Source organism: Lipotes vexillifer, unplaced genomic scaffold (assembly GCF_000442215.2).
Source record: "Lipotes vexillifer unplaced genomic scaffold, Lipotes_vexillifer_v1.1 scaffold602, whole genome shotgun sequence".
Lineage (NCBI taxonomy): Eukaryota > Metazoa > Chordata > Mammalia > Artiodactyla > Lipotidae > Lipotes > Lipotes vexillifer.
The window spans coordinates 920,213-940,649 of record NW_006790307.1 but is presented as its reverse complement, the minus strand read 5'-3'; the positions used below and the strand labels follow the sequence as shown (position 1 = coordinate 940,649).

General features: G+C 41.1%; 1 protein-coding gene across 1 annotated transcript in view; it reads left to right on the top strand.

The window, feature by feature from the left end:
* Positions 1–20,437, top strand: part of MYRFL (myelin regulatory factor like) — a 115,875-nt gene that overhangs the window by 75,365 nt on the left and 20,073 nt on the right. The window contains exons 12-15 of the mRNA XM_007463578.1: positions 840–948; positions 1,737–1,846; positions 18,509–18,672; positions 19,298–19,361. Coding sequence (XP_007463640.1) covers positions 840–948; positions 1,737–1,846; positions 18,509–18,672; positions 19,298–19,361 — 447 coding nt within the window. The remainder of the gene's footprint in view (positions 1–839; positions 949–1,736; positions 1,847–18,508; positions 18,673–19,297; positions 19,362–20,437) is intronic.

Here is a 20,437-nt window from a genome sequence, read left to right as displayed (position 1 = left end):
ATCAATCATGCTATTACCATGAATTCATTAAAAAAAAAAAAAACCTCAAAAGGGAAGCCTTTGAATCAGCACATTTAGCTTTAGGAAAAATCTACTATATTGTCTTTATTGTTATCATTTTGCTGGGACCCAGTGAAATTTTTTTTGAGGAACTTGCAGTGACAGTTGGGAGTGCTTTTAACTACCTGTGAGAGTGGTTGGCTCCAAGGAGGACACCATCGCTGACCAGGGTGGTCTGGGGGGAGAAGCCATCTGTAGGAATGTAGCCCAGATTTTGAGGGACCAGCAATCCGGGCTAGCAAACTGCCACTTGAAACAATTTTCTCTAGCAAGATGTCCATAAGCAATTCAATGATGTACGATATACCCATTCTTAATAGGTTGTTACTTAAACTAAGTACTGCATTTTTAATTTATAAATACAAGGTCAGCCTGTATTTGTTAGCTGCTTATATTGTGTGCTCATTTGGAAATGATACCTTGCCATCCTGGACAGAAATTGTTTCTCTCCAAGGTGATCAACCCCCATTCTCAGAAGGACGGTTCAACTCTCAGTGGACAGAAGTGAGGCCAGAGTAATGAATGAGGGAGGTTTTGCCCTGTAATTTAGCCATATAAACTCTGGCTCAGTTTATAAGTCAGTGGATGGAAGTCGCCGACATGAACCTTGAAACTTGCTTCTTGGAGGAAAACAACATAAATTTCTCTTAAAATAGTTTGGGCAAGAGGAAAGGACAATCCCATTCCCAACATTCTTCATCTCTCTGGGTCACTCTGGGCCTTGATTCGAATAGCAAATATCTAAGCGGGTGAAATCTGATCTTCTTTAATTAAATTAGGTTGACACAAATGAACAGCTGAGAAGAATAGCCCAAATGAGGATTGTCGAATACGACTACAAGCCTGAATTCGCATCTGCGATGGGAATAAACACTGCCCATCAAACAGGTACACACACAACTCCCTTCTTAATTTTATATTGTCAACTATTAAAGTTCTAATTCCCTCTTCATCTGGAGGCTGTATGCTATGGCACTTGACAACATCCTATCGGTCTAACTTGTCCTCTGTGAAAGCCATAATCACCAGAACAGGAAAAGTTAAAGAAATTTCTGTCATCTTTCCTCAACACCCCCATCCCCACTCCTGCCCCCTATGGTACTGGTGGAGGATTTTGAACACATTGTCTCCTTTCACTGGAGGCCTCTTGCTCATGGGATGAGGGCCGAGGGGCGGATGGCAGCGCAAACTGTATGACAGGCAGCACTGGGTAGCATTGGGATAGAGAGGGAAGGTGGCGGGACAGGCAGGTCCAGGTCAGAGAAGTGCAGAGTGATGTTCATACTCCAGTCCAGGAATTCTAAAGAAAAAAGGACCATTTAGAGGGCAGGGCCCTCCTGCAGAAAAAGAAAGAAAATCAAGCCGATGCCCTAGCCTCCTGTCTATGTACAGGGATCTGAAGGTACTTAACCCCTTCCAACATTCGGCTCAGAGTCTCAAGGAAGAGTGGAGAAAACAACACTCCCTCTTTTAATCCTCTAGTGGTCCTTGGCTCCAGATTCCTCCTTTGCTTTTTAAATGCCTCGTAGATCAAAGCAAATGCTGAGGGGGGATATGCATCTATTCGCAGAGACATCCTGTGTAGTTGTCAGTGTTCCTATTCTGAGGTAGACCTGGGAGGATTTTCTCCAGAAAGGTCTTTTCCAGACAAAACCTGTTGGAGTGTTTGTGTCTAGGGATGATCGCCCAGGAGGTGCGAGAGATCCTGCCCAGAGCCGTGAGGGAGGTTGGCCATGTCACCTGTGAAAACGGAGAGACGCTGGAGAACTTCCTCATGGTGGATAAGGTAACCCTGAACAGATACCTACCCTAGAGCTCTAACCGCACGGGCGAACCCCCTTCTGTGGTATCACAATGCACGGAACATCCAACCGGGAAACGGGACAGTAAAAAAGAATTCTTCACTGAGTTGTGGAGTAAGTAGGTATCAGTTACCCCACACTGGTCATAGGTACCAAAAAGAAGTCTCATAAGGGAAAAAGGAAAAAGGACTACGCAACAGTAAGCACTGGAGTCCAGTGAGTCTTGTTGGAGGAACGCTGGCCCTGGGACAGTCCACTGAGCAGAAGTGCCCTTCAAACAAGGGCCAAACATCAGGAGAAATGGTGACAGCAAGTTCTGATGAGACTTTGTCTTGAAAAATGGAACTAAAACTTACGAAAGTGTCATTTCTCTCACATAATATCATTTAAGTTATAATTAAAACAATGTGCTCCTCCTTAGAATGATTGAAGACTGAGTGAAGTGTTGAATTATTTTCTTTTTTGGAGCATAGTTTTTCAACAAAACTATATGTTTAACTTTTGCAGCACGATCATAAAGTGGGTCATTTTTACAAAGATATTCATGAGCCTCATCGTTTTTCCTCAGGGGCCTGTCAGAATTCTTTGATATTCAAACCATTCTCTTTTGAAGGAATGTCACCATCCTTGTAGATGATTTCCTCTTCGCTTGTTAAGGAGTCTAAGCCTGCCGTTTCCTCGCTTGCCGATGCTTTGGTTGTGATTTGAGTGGTCCTCCGAGATCACGTCTATTAATTCTGTGAAACCCTGCATCTTTTGTGAGGTTTGCAAATTCACTCTGTGGCTGATTTGCTTTATATCACATTATTATATTTGATGCTGGAGGGAAGGCCGATAGGCATGGGGATTTCAGGGCAGTAGGTAGAGATGTTTGAGTGGAGACTAATTCATAATTTGTCAGTTCCTCGGAGCAGAGTACTTCCCAAACTTCAGAGTGTACACGAATCAGTAAGGGAGATATTAAAATGCACGTTCTGGTTAAGCAAGAATGGAGACCTGAGATCCTGAATTTCTGACCAGTCTCCAGGTGAAGCCAATTTTGTCAGTCCTGCTGGTCAGCAAGGCACACTTGGAGTAGCAAGGTAGAGGGTACGTCTTCATGTTGGGCCCTTCCACAGTCTTCTACCTACCAGCTCTTGGACAACAAATACTTGGATAACAGCGCCGGGTGGCCTGCTCACTGGGCCGCAACAGCCGAGTGGCGGAAGTCAAGTTACTTCCTCCTGTCTCCCAGGACCACATCCTCCACCGAAGAAATTCTTTGGTCTCTCACAGCGAGGCTATCACTTCACTTGAGAGGTGTTGCCATCAGAAATTTATCTTTTTTTAACTAAAATAATTGTTTTGGCCATGCCATGCAGCGGGTGGGATCTTAGTTCCCTGACCAGGGATCGAACCTGGGCCCCGGCACTGAGCACGCTGAGTCCTAACCACCGGACCACCAGGGAATTCCCCAGAAATTTATTTTTAATAATAAAACACAAGTTTTTTTATGTAATTTGCTTAAAATATAAACTATTTTATATATACCAAAATATAAGATATATTCAGAGGTATCTGTAAAATAAAGTCACCCTCACTCTCTTGCATTTTCATAAGCTTCCTAGGTTGAGAGAAAAGAGCAGAGGCACAGCTGTCAGCCTCAGGGTACGGCCTTGGGAGTGTGTCACCAGGCGGCCAAGGTGGGGCTCTTGGGGTTTCATCTGGTAGCAGCTGTATCACTTCTGGGTGTGGCCCTTCCCTAGAACACTCAGGAAAGAGATTTCTATGTTTCCTGTGTAGGTAATGCCTGCCCGGGGCCTTAGGACTGTCACTGTTCAGCAAAATAATTAGTTCTCCCCTGGCCCAGTGTTTTCCCGTTCCCAGTTGAGTTGAAGGGAGACAGTCAAGATGATTAGCAACAGGAGTTCCGAGGGCCAACCTCTCACTTTCCCAGGGGAGGTTATACACCCCAAGTTCATTCCTAGGAAGCCAAGTGCAGAGACCTGGGAAAGTGGGGCGTGGCATTCCCGTTCCAGGCAGCCAGGTTCATTCATCACCTGAGGAGCAATCCATGCCAAGGGGGCACTGAGTTTATAAATAAGTAAAACTGACAGGAGTCCAGAATGGAAAAGGGGCGATTCTCTTAGTAACAGGATCTTGTAGTGATACAATCTATGGTGACGTCACTAAGGCCACACCTCCATACTCCGAAGGCTGGCTTTCTTCTTTGGCTCACTTCTGTGGATAGACTTCAATTGCTGGTTTAATCCTCAACACTGTGGAATATCCCTCTTTTACATTATAAGTACTTCCCAGAATACCCTTTATTCTCTCATTAAGAACGCAGGGTATGTGGCTCCTGTTGTCCCGTGCTCTTTGTTAACTGATAAGAAAGATGTACAGATAAACTCTTGCTTTCCTGGACTCTTCCTTATTCACGTGGGCGCCATGGCAACCTTGATTGCCACGCCCAGGGCTGTTGGTCTTCAAGACCTTCCCTAGGATTTCTCGGGCTTTGTGTGCTATAGTAACAGGTGGAGATCCAATTAAGATACAGTCTCTCCCTCTGCACTCCAGTTCTCTTCCCCCAAATGCCTCTTTTTTATAAGGAAATTCTCATTGAAGCTAAAATGCAAACTAGAACATGGGAATGTTAAAATGTTGTGCTCCGTGACTGCTGTATCATTTCCACATGTACTTTGCAACGTGGTGCCGAAATAGGAAAGAGAATGGCTGGATCTTTACAGACTGTCCATACAACCAGCGAACGCTGGAGATCAGAGATGTTAGCCAAAGTTGGTACAAGCCACTTTTTTCTCTTCTTAACAGGAGAAATGACCTTGCAAGATAAACTTCTCTTATACAGGGTGATTTACTGCTTCTCATAAATTTCTCATGGTTCGCGTGGCCCAGTGAAAGCTCAGCCAGGGGAGGTAGAGTGAAAGGACTCAGGGCTGACACTGAGAGCAAGGGGGCCTTAGAGTGGACACCATCGTCTCCTCCTGCATTCGACCACTGGGGCTCTGCTTTTTGGCTTGTTCATCTATCTTTTTACTTGGCAACTTTTAAAATTTGTTTCTGTGATTATTTGGGAACAGGTGGTTACATTTCCTGAGCATTATTATCAGGTGTACTTGGCGTAAGAAAAATGCACACAATAAATGTAAGAACTGCCTTAAACAAATTCACAACCGAGTTTATGTAAAGATGAGGTTCATCTTATGATTCACTAGCCTTGAATAATCTGTATGTGCGTGTTTTTAAGACTGCATGTCACAAGCCACCCTGCCATAACTTAGTATGTGGCTACTTTTTACTCATTGATTCTATTTTTCCTGCAACCATAATGTGGCAGGAATTGTCTATTTGAGTCATGAAAGGGTAAATAACACTTGGTTCCTATCTTCAAGTAGCTGACAGTCTAAGCAGGATGATGTGACAGGTACAGAAGAAATAATGCTCTAAGTTACAACGTGAGATGTAATAAATCTGTGGGATGCATAAAGTGCTGCATCAGTTCAGAGGAAGGAGAGAGGCTATCTGGAGACTAGGCAAGTGTTCTCAGATGGAAAGGAAGGGGGGAGATTGAGAGACAAGGGAAGGAAGACATTGGTGGACCGTGGGGACTGAGGGTGTAGCTGGCGGCAGTGGGGAGAGCATCACAAGAGGCCTCCCAAGCCTTCCTTTTTCTCGTCCAGGGGGTCCAGTTAGACAACAAGTCCTGCTGTTCCTACTTAGGTACTATCTCTTGTATATCACATTCCTTTTTTACTCTCTTTATTTTCTCCATTTTTATCCCTAGCTATTATAACAACCTCCTAACTGATCAGCTAGCTGCCAGTAGAATCATTTTCCTTAAAAACAAAACAAAAGAAAACGAATCTCTGATCCTATAATCTCCCTTTCCCAGTTTTGGCTCTTCATTGGCTTATTATTATAACCCTCCACAATCTGGATGGAATCTTCTCTTTCTGACTCATTTCCTAACACTCATACCCCCCAACCCCCAAACACCTTCAGAATATGATGTGTCTGCGCACACACGCACAGTCTTGTTCCTAGCTCCTCTCCCGCCAGCCTTTTTTCTGTTCCTCACACTCCAAGTTTGTTTCTCCCTCGAGCTGTTCTGTTGATTGTTCTCTGCCATAAAGACTCTCCCTTCAGATGATCTCATCATTTGAATTGCAAAGCAAGACCTTCCCTGACCACCTTGTCTAAAAGAGTCTCCATGGCACTCACTTTCACTTTGTAAGATCCAGGGCCACCGCGAGGGTGTAGAGCGCCTTTGCAGTAATTAGAAAAAGAAGCTCCCTCTGGCTGGCGCAGACCTCATCCTCCCCCTCAGCTGGGTCTCTGTGCAGGGGATACACTGCAAACTTGCTCACAGCAGCCTGGAGACTTCTGTCCCTAACTGAAATGATCTTGTTTATTGCCTACTTGTTTTGTGCCAGTCTCCCTGGGTAGTTGTATGAGAACCAAAAAAATCTATATTTTTCAAAACTGTACCTCCAATACTTTATATGAGGTGTTAACCCCAGGGCTTAGAGTACTGGAGGAATTCAACATATCTTGGTTGATTGAGTTAATGAGTTCCGTGGTGCCTGGATTGCTCCTGTCCTCACACTGCCTTAGGCCTCCGGATAGACAGCTTCTAGAGTATGCATCACATTGTGTTGTCATTCTCTATTTGGTATCTCCTCCACTGGACTGTGAGCTTCTTGAGGTCAGAGAATGTGCCTCGTCAATCCTGTGTTGTTTAGAACAGTATCTGATACCTCATGGGTTCTCAAAGAGACTTTATGTTAATACATGAGTTTCTGAATCTCAGTGAAAGGAAGAGATGTGGTTCTATCAACATAAGGGAGTTTGAAGGAGAAGTGGTTTTCTAGGGGAAAAGATGGGTTCAGTTTCGAGTTTGAGATGTCAGCTGAGCAGTCAGATGAAAACATCCAGAGGTGACTGGGAGTGTGGAACATGAGAGAGAAGTTGGGGGTCAAGGGGGAGCTACAGACAGGGGTGAAGATATTAATTCATAAGGAAAAGGTCATGGGCGCAGGTCACAGATGGGAAGCCTGTGGCCCAGTCTGGCCTGCAGACTTTTTTCCCTCACGGTGTTTTAAAAATTTTCAAATGTGTTGCTTACCTTTAAAAATTAGGAGATCTTCACACAAATTTTGGATTTCCAGTTCCCTTGAAATATCAGATCTGGTGACGTGGTGCTGAGAAGCGACTACCCCAGAGGGGCTTCAGCAGCCTCACATCTCTGCTTCCTGTTACCTGCCTGGCCCAGCAGGCGCTCGAGTTCATATAGGATGAGAAACAAAGAGGACTAAAGACAGCAGAACACTTCCAGGAGGGTCTATAGGAGAAAGAGAGGCCCTGGGAAGGCTGAAGGATTGGGTCAAGGTAGGAGGAGAACATGGGGCAAACCCAGTGTCAAAAAACCACGTGGGCAGAGAGGATCGATAAGGAAATGAACCGTACCAAAGTCTCTTTGATTTTGATGATTATAAATTCCCTGATCGTACATGGCACACCAGTTTAAGAGCATGAATTTCAGCATCAGATAAAAGTTTGTCCAGAACTTGGCTCAGCCAGTTTGGGATTATAAGGTCATCTTTAAAGCTATTCAAAACAAATTATTTTATTCTTTACAGTTCTACAGTAAACTAACTTTAGTATGGTGAGTTGAAATTCTGCCTTAATCACTTTTTCCCCCAATGAAGCAGTTGCTTTCATAAATGAATTTTTTTTAATGCAAATCTTCTTAGGACCACAACTTTTAGGTCCACAGCATAGTATAACTGATAAATGGTTAATCGTTAATAAATTTTTTTCAGGTGCCGCTCAAAGATACCACCACTTTGGGTGTCTCTGAAATGACTTATTTTTTTATAGAGTGACAAATACTATTTTTCATTTTTAAATACAGAAAAACTGAGTTATAAAAAATTATATTAGTTTAAGTTCATATAGCCAGCCCAGAATCTAAATGTTTTTTTTTAAAGGTCCTACTCAGCAGTTAGTTTAAAAGTCCCTTCTTTTCTCATCAAGAGAGGAAATAAAATTCATTCATTAGTTGCAGTGATGTTCCCCACAGGAGGTTAGTATTCCCCGTTGCACTCACTGATTGATTTGACTCCAAGCCGAAGGATTAGAGTTAATATGCTATTAAAACTAACCCTGGGGGCCTCCCTGGTGGCGCAGTGATTGAGAGTCCGCCTGCCGATGCAGGGGATGCGGGTTCATGCCCCGGTCCGGGAAGATCCCACATGCCGCGGAGCGGCTGGGCCCGTGAGCCGTGGCCGCTGAGCCTGCGCGTCCGGAGCCTGTGCTCCGCAACAGGAGAGGCCACAACAGTGAGAGGCCCGCGCAGCGCAAAAAAACCAAACCAAAACAAAAAAACCCAAAAACTAACCCTGGGGCTTCCCTGGTGGCGCAGTGGTTGGGAGTCCGCCTGCCGATGCAGGGGACACGGGTTTGTGCCCCGGTCCGGGAAGATCCCACATGCCGCGGAGCGGCTGGGCCCGTGAGCCATGGCCGCTGAGCCTGCGCTCCGCAACGGGAGAGGCCACAACAGTAAGCGGCCCGCGTAGGGCAAAAAAAAAAAAAACCCAAAACAAAACAACCCTGGATATTTTAACAACTCATCACCTGTTTGTAGATCATCTTCTTTCCCAGGAACTTCTTACACTGGCAGCAGGGAAAAAATTCTCTTCTTTCTAAATTTTAGACAGAAATATGCCATTTATTGTTTTCTTGGAAAATTTCTTTCTGTAGTTATGTCTTCTTAAAAAGTAATTGCTATTTTTTTTCCATGCATTTAAACAAGATGGGTTGATGGATGGACAGATGGAGAGACGTGTGATAAAGGAAATAGAGCACCATGTTAATTGTGGAATTTACGTGGGGGTGTATATGGGCATTTACTCTACAATTTTTTTAAAACTTTTCTGTATGCTTGGAAATTTTAGTAATAAAATGTTGGGAAAAGAATAATTGTTCCAGACATCTAAAACTGCAATTTAAATATTGTGTCAGAAGGTGATGGTAATGCTTTGAAAATCAGATAGCCCCGTTTATTCAGGCCTTCACTGATTGAGTACCTGGAGTTTCACATTTTATCTACCAAAGTGGAATTTAGTTAAAATGGCTGAACTTATGCCAGAGTTTTCAAAGAGACTATGTTTTAGTAATTTCTTATAAAGTGTTTAAGGATACCTCAGTCCCTTTCTGATGATGCTGACTTTTCTTCATCTGTGAAATCTGGCCACTAGGTCAGAACTGCTCCCTCCCTGTAGGTATAGTTTAGTTCCCTTGGGCTTCATCCATGAAGTTCCCAGTCTACTGAGCTCAGTCTCAGATATTCAGAGTCCATCACTGCCTTCAAGGTACTCAGACTGAGTAAGAGCACTGAGAGTAAGTAAATAAACTTTGGACTAGAGTGGTAGCTCTCAAGATGCGAAATCCCTTTCATTTTTTTTTTTTTCTCCAGTAGATTTTCCTCTTTCCTCTTTATTATTGGAACTTTAGAGTGGAGGTACTACCCTCTTCTTTGTACTGCTCTTTTTCTTCATTACATTTTTTCTTCTCTGCATTCTCATTTCCTCTTCCATCCAACTCCCCACAACGATAGCAGCCACGCTAATGTGTTTCATATATACCCTTGGATAGTCAGGCTTTCTGGAACATTATTAGTGTTGTTTTTTGAATCTGTTTTAAATTTCTTTGAATTATATACATCTGCTCAGAGTCTGATGCGTGGAATTCCTTGGCATATGTCCTTACGTTCTCCTCCTCGAGTGATGGCCTCCTCCAACCCTGCTGACCACAACTGTGCAGTGATGGACGTTCTCACACAGGCCTCCTCGTGAACCTGTGGGAGGTTTTCTCTGGCACGCTGGAGGTGTGCTGGAGGTGGGGTATAGGATACACACAGCCTTAATTCTATGAAATGCTGTCAGATTGTTGGTCAGCTCCAACTCATAACAGCAGCACATGAGGTTTTGACTGCTTCTCTGTATCTTCATCAACACCTGACATTATCAGACTTTCTAAATTTTTCAATTCTAATTGGGGTAAAGTGGTATCTTACTGTTTTAATTTGTCTTTCTCTGATGAGTAACAAAGTTGTGCATCTCTTTCTTATGTTAGCTATTTAGATTTCTCCTTATATGAATTGTTTGGCCCAGTTTTCCATTGGGTTACCTGTCTTTTTCAGGATGAGAATATACTTTTCCACTTGATGCTGTTATTTTATTTTTTCCCAGTGCTCTCAGAGATAAAATAGACCAAATCTATATCAATGGCTTAAGATAGTAACAATTATTTTCTCTTTCAGTGGTTTCCTTCCTGGTGCTAATTACAACTTAAAACTATATCATATACTTCCGGTTTACTTGCTCTTGGCCAATCTCCCCACTAGGAAACATGCTCTATGAGGGCAGAGAGCCTGTCTACCTTATCTAATTGTTTTCTCCCTGTACTTAAGACAGTGGTTCGCACATCATAGGTGCTTGATAAAGAACTATTGATTCTATTCGTTAGCTGAATATTGAGCTACGTGTGCCAGGTACTGAGCTGGCCCTAAGACACTGCCCTCAAAAGGAGTTCATTGGTCACCCAGAAAGAGAAGAAATCAAAGAATTACAATAAACGGTGCCATGTGTTAGTTCAACTGGAAACTTGCTTCATTCAAAGGACTCAAGCCCTTCCACAGAAAATTACATTTAAACTGAGATAACAAAAATTAAGCAAGAGTTCTAAAGCAAACAAAGGGCAACAATTAAAACACATAATTTGAAACAGTTTTATGAACTTGTGCTCTCCCCTTTTAAGGCAGAGGTCAAAATACAACATCCAGGGAAATGAGCCCAGGAGTTGTCCTCTTTGCAAGAGAACTCTGCATGGGAGGGAAAGCTCACCTCCAGGGATCTGTGGGAAGTTCAGCTGAAGTCTGAGCTCCTACACCAGCTCAGCAGCCTGCTTTTCTGGTTTGAGGAGTCTAGTTTTTTTTTTAAATCCATGTCAAGGCCTGGTGAGCTGTCCACAAATAAACTCTTGGACAAAGATCTAAAGCTGAGTTTATCCAAAGCCTAAACAATTGCCAGGCACACCCATTGGCTAAAAGACAGTTTTTCTCCCTTTGACGATCACTTTCATAATACTCAATTACAGGCTGTTTTAGTCCCATGATTTTATCATAAAAACATCAGTCCATGCAACATCAGATGCCACAAGGAGAGATTTTCAAGTCTGTGACTCTCACTGGAAAAGAAAGAAGAGCCTATTTCAACTTCTCAAAGCATTCTTTGCTCTCAGGCTTTGTTACCCTTACTCTGTTTTTGGACAGAGGACAAGCTGTAGTTCCCAAAGAGAGGAGAAATCAAGTCCACTGCCTGGCTGCTCCCCAGCATTGGGGCTCATTTATTGTCAGTCCTGCAAGGGACCCAGGAGCTTGCAAACTGCCTTCTACAGAGTCTACGTGTTTCCTAGGGGATGAAGGGGAACTGAAGGGACGGTCATCTGTTTCCATCAGCGGAGGCCACGTGGCTCGTTACAGGAGAGTCAGTAGCCCATCGCACTGAGGATGTTGAACACTGGTGTTTCTTTCCTTAATTCACCTGCATTTCCTAATGTGGAAAGGGAATTTGGAATATAGACTTTGCTTTTCTGAGAAAAACCTCAGGTAAAAAAATAAACTGGACGTTTGGCCACTTCCTTCAATTTCACCAGAGAGCAAGGTTATGAGTGCCTCAGGGCATGCATCACCACTGTAAGAATATTCACTCATTTAATCTTCAAGTCTGTCCTGTGTTACTGCCCTGTGCTGGAGAATCTGCTCTGGACAATCTGCTCTGGACAAGAGGCCGGCCCTGTCTCCAGGGGTTTATAACACTGGTGAACATGACACCAAGTGAAAGGAAGGTGGGCGGAGAGGGAGGACAGCTGGTTTAGGCAGAGGGAGCAGGCAGAGACAAGGGGATACATGATCCATGTTCTGTGACCGGCACAAGGTTCAATATGATTAGAGCACAGCTTGTGAAGGGGGCTATGTGAAAGGAGAGGCTTCAACAGAGACACACTTTAAGCTAAATAATGTCTCTGATTTCACAAACACCTCCCTGTTTTCCTGTGCACTTATACTTGCCAAACTGCCCTACGTGTCCTTTCAAAAAATATGCTCACGCTGTCCATAAGTCCCCTCACCCCAAAGCAAGTCTTTTAAACAGTGGGTGAAAATTCTCATGTGATTTGAAGCAGTTGCTGCTGCCCCCAAACCCAATCTCATGAGCAATTTTTGGTGGCAAGCTGGTTTGATCATTTTTACATCACAATTATAAAGCTACATTTTAGTTGAGGTACTGGATTCCATTTGAAATGGTTAATAATAACTGGACAGAGTTGATTAATTAGATTCAATTATAAAATAGTTCTTAACCAACAGTGGGTGTCAGATGGGGAAGCTTTTCAAAATGCCCCAGCCTTATGCCCTTCTCTGTCCTAACGAATACGAACCTCTATCTGCGAGTTGGACACTTAGAAAAAGTTCCTGAGGCATCTAGGTGCACATTCGTGGTTAAAATGAACCCATGGAGACCTTACCACTTGCACTGAAAAGGTTATTTTCAGAGAACTCTAGATTATGTTTTTGAACATATTTGTACTGACTTTACTGTGAAGATAGAGGACAAGAAATCAGAAGTCTTTTAATAAGAAGCAATCCCAATAACATGTCCTAGAAATTAATTTTTTTGGTAACCTCCGATTGGATCTGTAAAGTCAGGGCCATCATTACTGTCAGGAAGGTAGTAGTAAATTCCCTCTCCACCTCTATTTCCTCTTAGATAGGAAAATACATGAATTATCTTCCTGCCCGTTGAATCTACTGGGAAGATGTATGGTGTTGGCATATTTGAGTTGCAGAAGTCAGAGCTGGCTTTTCATCATTACTGACACATAACTGGACAATTGCAGCGATCGCTTATATGCCATTAGCAGCATTAAAAGTCCTGTGGGGAGACATGGCAGAAAGAACTGACTGTGGTTTAGAGGGGACATTAATATCATTCTCCACTGTCTGCTTTGGTTTGAGCTAAATCACAAATTACTGTATCAAGCAAACATTTTTTTAAAAGAGGGATGGAAAAAAGGAAGCCAGTTGCCAAGAAAAATTAAAAATTTTATTAGGTATGGTAGTGCCAGTGAGGATGGAGAGAAGTAGGTAGATTCAGGAGATTTAGGATGTTGAACTGACAGCACTGTGTGATGGATTTCCTGTGGGGGAAGGAGTCAGAGATGATGGCTGGGAACCTGTGCTGGACTGCTGGGTGGACATCGACTGACCATGTGACCGACTCTAAATATTACAGCTATAATTCTACTATAAGGCTTTCTACTAAACACAGTAAATAGTCAGATGACATTTACTATGGTTTACAACCATAGAAAGTCATTCTTATTTTCATGATTTCTGCCTTATTTTTATAAAACAAATTTAGAAGGAAAATCTATACCAGAATTAGAAAATTTAGAACAGCTTGTGTCAAGGGATTTTTTTTTTTTTGCTTTGTTTTTGTTTTGTGATTTATTTATTTTTTAACTTTTTTTTTTTTTTTTCCTACGGTACGCGGGCCTCTCACTGCTGTGGCCTCTCCCGTTGCGGAGCACAGGCTCCGGACGCGCAGGCTCAGCGGCCATGGCTCACGGGCCCAGCCGCTCCGCGGCATGTGGGAGCTTCCTGGACCGGGTCACGAACCCGCGTCCCCTGCATCGGCAGGCGGACTCTCAACCACTGCGCCACCAGGGAAGCCCTTATTTTTAAACATTTTTAATGAAAAATTTCAAACATATACAAAATAAGAGAGAATAGTAATGAAACACATTTATACATTTCACTCAGATTCCAGTTATTAATTCACGTCCAATCTTGTTTTATTTAAATAAACTCTCCTCCCATACAACTACATTTTTTAAGCTTTGTTGAGATAAAATTGACATACAGCACAGGGTAAGTTTAAGGTGTACAACATGATGATTTGATAAACTTATATATTGCAAAATGAGTACCACAGTAAGGTTAGTTGACATACACATCACCTCATATAATTACATTTTGTGTGTGTGTGTGGTGAGAACATTTAAGATTTACTTTCTTACCAACTTTCAAGTATATAATATAGTATTGTTAATTATAGTCACAATGCTGCACATTAGATCCCCAGAATTTATTCATCCTAAACTGAGTTTGTACATTTTGACCAACATTTCCTCATTTCCCCCACTATCTCAACCTTTGGCAACCACCAGTCTATTCTCTGTTTCCACATATAAGTGATATTATACAGTACTTATATTTCTGTGTCTCACTTACTTCACTTAGTATGACACCTTCGAGGTCCACCCACCTTGTCACAAATGGCAGAATGTCCTTCTTTATCATAGTTGAATAATACATATGTATATATATATATACACACACACACACACACACACACACTTTCTTCATCCATCCACTGATGGACACTTAGGTTGTTTCCATATCTTGGTTATTGTGAATAATGCTGTAACGAACATGGGGGTGCAGATATTTCTTTGAGATAGTGATATCATTTCCTTTGGACATACACCCAGATATGGGATTGTTGGATCATATTCATATGGTAGTTCTATTTTTAATTTTTGTATAACTTCCAAGCTGTTTGCCATGGTGCCTATGCCAATTTACATTCCCACCAACAGAAGGATTCCCTTTTTTCCAGATCCTTGTTCTCTCTTGTCTTTTTGATAATAGCCATCCTAACAGGTGTGAGGTGATATCTCATTGTGGTTTTTATTTGCATTTACCTGATGATTAGTAATGTTGAGTGTCTTTTCTTGTACATGTTGCCCATTTGTCTGTCTTCTTTGGAAAAATATTTATTCAGGTTCTGCCCTTCTCAGTCTAGATTTTGTAGTAGCCTAGTTGACTTCCTTCCTTCCCTTCCCAACTTTTGTGTGATCTTCTAGAAAAAATTTTGCGGTACGCGGGCCTCTCACTGTTGTGGCCTCTCCCGTTGCGGAGCACAGGCTCCGGACGCGCAGGCTCAGCGGCCATGGCTCACGGGCCCAGCCGCTCCGCGGCATGTGGGATCTTCCCGGACCGGGGCACGAACCCGTGTCCCCTGCATCGGCAGTCGGACTCTCAACCACTGTGCCACCAGGGAAGCCCTTCTGCCCATTTTTAAATTGGAATATTTGTTTGTTTATTGCTATTGAGTTGTATGCATTCCTTATATATTTTGAATATTAAACCCTTATCAGATATATGGCTTGCAAGTATTTTCTCCCATTCAGTAGATTGCCTTTTAATTTTGTCGGTTATTTCTTTTGCTACACAGAAGTTTTGGTTTGATGTAGTCCCACTTTTGTTTGTTTGCTTTCGTGGATTGTACTTTTGGTCTTGTCCAAAATATGGTTGCCAAGACAAGGAGATTTTTCCCTATGTTTTCTTCTAGGAGTTTTACAATTTTAGGTTTTACATTTAAGTTATTAACACATTTTGAGTTAATTTTTGTAAGTGGTGTAAGATAGAGGTCCAATTTCTTTTGCATGTAAATATCAGATTTTCCCAACACCGTTTATTGAGGAAAATATCTTTTCCCTATTGAGTATTCTTGACTTCCTTGTCAAATATTAATTGAGCGTATGGGTGTGTTTATTTCTGGGCTCTCAGTTTTGTTCCATTGGTCTCTGTATCTGTATTTTTATGCCAGTACCATACTGTTTTATGATAGCTGCTTTGTATTATAGTTTGAAATCAGGAAGTGTGATGCCTCCAGCCTTGTTCTTTCTCAGAATTGCTTTGAATATTTGGGTTCTTTTGCTGTTCTGTACCAATTTTATGATTAGTTTTTCTATTTCTGTGAAAAATGCCATTGGAATTTTGACAGGGATTGCATTGGATCTATAGATGGCTTTGAGTAGGATGGACATGCTAACAATGTTAATTCTTCCAATCCAAGAGCACAGCATATTTTTCTATTTATTTGTGTCTTCATCATTTCTTTCACCAATGTCTAATAATTTTCAGTGTACAGATGTTTCACCTCATTGGTTAAATTTATCCCCAAGTATTTTCATTGTTTTTAATGCTATTGTAAATGGGATTCTTTCTTTCTTTTTCAAATTGTTCATTATTAGTGTATGGAAACTAGCTTATTTCTGTAAGTTGATTTTTCATCCTACAACTTTAATGAATTCACTTATTAGTTCTATTTTTTGATGGAGTCTTTAGGATTTTCTGTATCCAAGATATCATCTTCAACAGAAACAGTCTTACTTTTTCCTTCCCAAATTGGATGCCTTTTCTTTCTTTTTATTGTCTAGTTGCTCTGTCTAGGACTTCCAGTACTGTGCTGAATAGAAACAGGGAGAGTGGGCATGTCTTGTCTTGTTCTTGACCTTAGAGGAAAAGCTTTCAGCTTTTCATCATTAAGTGTACATGTTAGCTGTGGTCTTGTCATATATGGCTTCTATTATGTTGAGATATATTTTATCTATATTTAATTTGTTGAGAGTTTTCATCATGAAAGGATGTTGAATTTTGTCAAAATCTTTTTCTCCATCTATTGAAATGACCATATAATTTTTATCCTTCATTTTGTTAGCAGAGTGTATCACATTGATTGATTTGCATATATTGAACCATTCTTGTATCCCAGGAATAAATCCTTCTTGATCATGACATATGATTCTTTTAATGTATTGTTGAATTCAGTTTGCTAATATTTTGTTGAAGACTTTTGCATGTATGTTCATCAGGGATATTGTCTCTTCTTGTAGTGTTCTTATCTTGCCTTGGTATCAGGGTAATGATGGCCTTATTGAGTTTGCAGTGGATGGAGTTTCCATTTTTTGGAGGAGTTTGAGAAAGATTTGTATTAATTCTTCTTTAAATTCTCATCTTATTGTTTTCTAGCTGTTTTGTAGTTCATTTGTTCTTTTCTTCCTTCTTTGCTGTCTTCGTTTGTGAATCAGTGATTTTCTGTAGTGTTATGCTTTGATTCTCTTCTCTTTACCTTTTGTGTATCTACTGTAGGTTTTGCTTTGTGATTACCATGAGGCTTACATAAAATATTTTATAGATTTAACAGTCTATTTTAGGCCAGTAACAATTTGATAACATACAACACTCTTCCCTTTTACTCCCCCCCACCATGTTTTATGCTTTTGGTGTCATAATTTACCTCTTTTTATGTGTGTACCATTAACAGATTATTGAAGCTATAGTTACTTTTAATACTTTTGTCCTTTAACCTTTATGCTAGAGTTAAGTGATTTATATACCATTATATAATGGTATTAGAGTATTCTTAAACTGACTATATACTTACCTTTACCAGTGTGTTTTATACCAGTGTGTATGCCTTTAAACTCTATGAACTAAGCCTAAAATCTATAACATTCAGCTTTTGAATCCTTTCCAAGGGGTTGCTTTACAGTGTTTGAAACCCAGAAAACTTCGGTTTGCATGATGAGAATCTCAAGGACACACAGCCCTGAGTTTGATCCCCAGCCACAAAACAGTCTTTCTGTTTTGTCCTTGAGCTCATCACTTTACAACAGTGGACCAGCCTCTATGAGCCCCAAAGAGCGCCACGACATTCTAAACTTGTAAACAGAGGAGGGTGGGGAAGAGGAGTGGTCATGGGATTGGGGTGTGAGTTGATGAGAGCTTTCCAGGATTTTTGTATGGCTAAGAGACAGACACACATGTTCCCAAAACAACTGACGTGTGGGTGGGGGAAGGGGTGTCTGGATCCCTGTGGTTTTGGTTGATCTCTCCTTTCTTGCTCTTTCTGACATGTCAGTAACTTTCTTTGAATAGGAAGAATTAAGTGCTGTTGTTTTAAATTTTGTTTACGCTAAAATGTAAATTGCATGTAATAGCTTATGGGATATTAAGACAAAAATCAACACCTCAAGAATCATCCTCTCATTTATAAATGAAGAAACTGAAGCTCAGAGAAGTTGTTACATTTTACCCAGGATCTCACATCTGGCAGGTGGCAGAACTCAGAGAAAAGCCCAGGTCTTCTTTCCTCCCTCCTTCACCTGAGCAATTTGATGCACATTTTACCAGGGAGAACTGGAGTCATTCCTTATGATTTAGTGATGCAAACACAAATCAACATTCAGAAGCCTGTTCTGACTTTCTTTACATGAGTTTTAAATAGAGCATAATGGCCACTGAAAATAAATCTCTGGATTGGAAACTTGACAGTGTCCTTCAGCTCTGTTCTCTCTCTTGGAATACAAGGACATATTTCCATTTTATTGCAAATTGAACATAAGCAGTTTTACTACATAGCCAGAAGTTTGGCAAGACCACTTGAAATTTCAAGCCTCCAGATTTATCTTGAATGAACTTGAGGCTGGGTGTGTGTGTGTGTGTGTGTGTGTGTGTGTGTGTGTGTGTGTGCTGTGTGTGGGGGGGTGTGTGTGTGTGTGTGTGTGTGTGTGTGTGTGTGTGTGTGTGTGTGTGTGTGTGTGTGTGTGTGTGTGTGTGTGTGTGTGTGTATGTAGCCGTTTTCAATGGAGTTTTCCAACTGTCTTTGGATGGGCCATGGACAGTTGTCTAGTGGTCTCAAACTGTATGTGCTCTGAAGTATTTTCATTTTTAGGACCAGATCTTTATGGAAAATGTGGGTGCAGTGAAGCAGCTTTGCAAACTAACCAACAACCTTGAAGAAAGAATAGAAGAGTTAGAAATATGGAACAGAAGGCTGGCCAGGCTAAAGCGGCTCAGTAGTTGGAAGTCCTCCGCCAGTGAAATGAGCTCAATCAGGTACTTCCAGGATTGCCATAGAAATTGGGAGAAAGGAGAGAATGTGGTCTTTCCATAACTAGATCACTCTGAATGGTTTGTCCTACCAAGCAGCAACCATTACTTTCTTTTAATTAAGTCCCTATTCTTCTTTCAGAATGTTTTGGAACACAGTTGTTTTATGTGATAATTTTCTTATTTTTTTTGTTGCTGCTTTTAAAATAAAACAAAATATAATGCATCTGTTTAAGAGCAGTGATTATAGGAAGTGCTACATTTTAACGAAAGGGTGGCCTTTCCTTTAAGGAGGAAAGGTGGCCATTTCTAAATTTAGAAAACCATGTTTGGTCCTCAGGGAAAAAACTTTTATTCTGTTTTTTTAATTACTTGAGGCACGTGCACATTTTCTGGGATATATTTTGAGAAAAAGGGAAATGTAACTTTTAATGCATTTATTTATACTTACTAAGTTTCTTGTACACAAAAAGAACTCTCAATTGCCTTGACTCTTCCTTTTTTAAATTACCACTGAATAATAATAATAAAAAAAAGCATACTGCTGTGTTAGTGACAGCCTGGGCCTTTGTCATATAACTCTTGGAGAGGCATCTGAATCAAAACTAATTTTCTCTTTCTCTTTTTAAAGCAAATTTAGCAGAGCTCTTAGTGCATCTTCTCCAAAAAGGACCATTCCCAAAAAAACCAGCAAGGTAAATAGACTTAAATTTATAATGAACAGAGGTGATATTTTCTATTCAAATAGTCTTTAGAAAAATTGATCAGGAATTTTTTTCTTCATTTATTCGTTGATGGGTTCCCTAGGCATCCTTATGCACTTAAGGCATTTAAATATTATCCTTTTAATAGATATTAACTGGTTTTTCAAAGAGAAGTTTAGAGATATGAGTAGAGAACCTGTTCATTTCAGAAATATTGTTCTGCCCCTTTTTGTTTATATAGTCCCCATCAGGTGAAATTCATCGGCAGATGACTCTGGGCTGCAAGATCTGTGTGGATGCCTTCACTCAACTCAGGCCCTTATCTTTGTCTCCAGAAGATCTCAAAGGGGTGTCAGTTAATCCACAAATCCCTCTTTTCCCTTTGATATTTAGTACTATATATGCAAATGGAGACTAGGTATTCACTTGCTTGCAAAGGATAAAATGTGACAGCTTTATTAATGAATAGAGCATTTCATCAAATAGGATAACATTTACATCAAAGGTGAAGGTTAATCATTTATTAACTTAAAGGACACCCTCTCCATTGCAGAGAAGTTGTCAGTGAGGGAGAAGCTGCAATACTGTCTTCCTAGCTGCCATTCATAATAGCTGTGAACCTCAGCTCACTCCCTCAGATCCACTAGTTGTCCAAAGGTGGCCTTTCCCGGAGGAAGATATTTATGACCTTAACCTATATCCTGTTACGGGCTGACCTGATGTTTGGGCCATTGTCCCAATTTACTCTCTACTCCTCATGTTGTACGTCACTGAACTATTCTAAGAGGGTTTAGAAAGTTTAATATTCTACTAAAAACTACTAAAATGTTATGCTGTGGACAAGCTTCTTGCTACACCAACAGGCATAAATACATGGATAAATGTATATGTAGAAGTGTTTTGGGGCAAGTTTACTTAATTGCATTGGGAAACAGATAATAATAATGTCTACCTTACAAAGAGTATTGATAGGATTAAATGAGCGAAAGCCCTTGCACAATGCCCCAGCACATAGCAGGTTGCTCAATAAACACAAAATACTAAAAATACTGTGTAGGGAAGGTGCT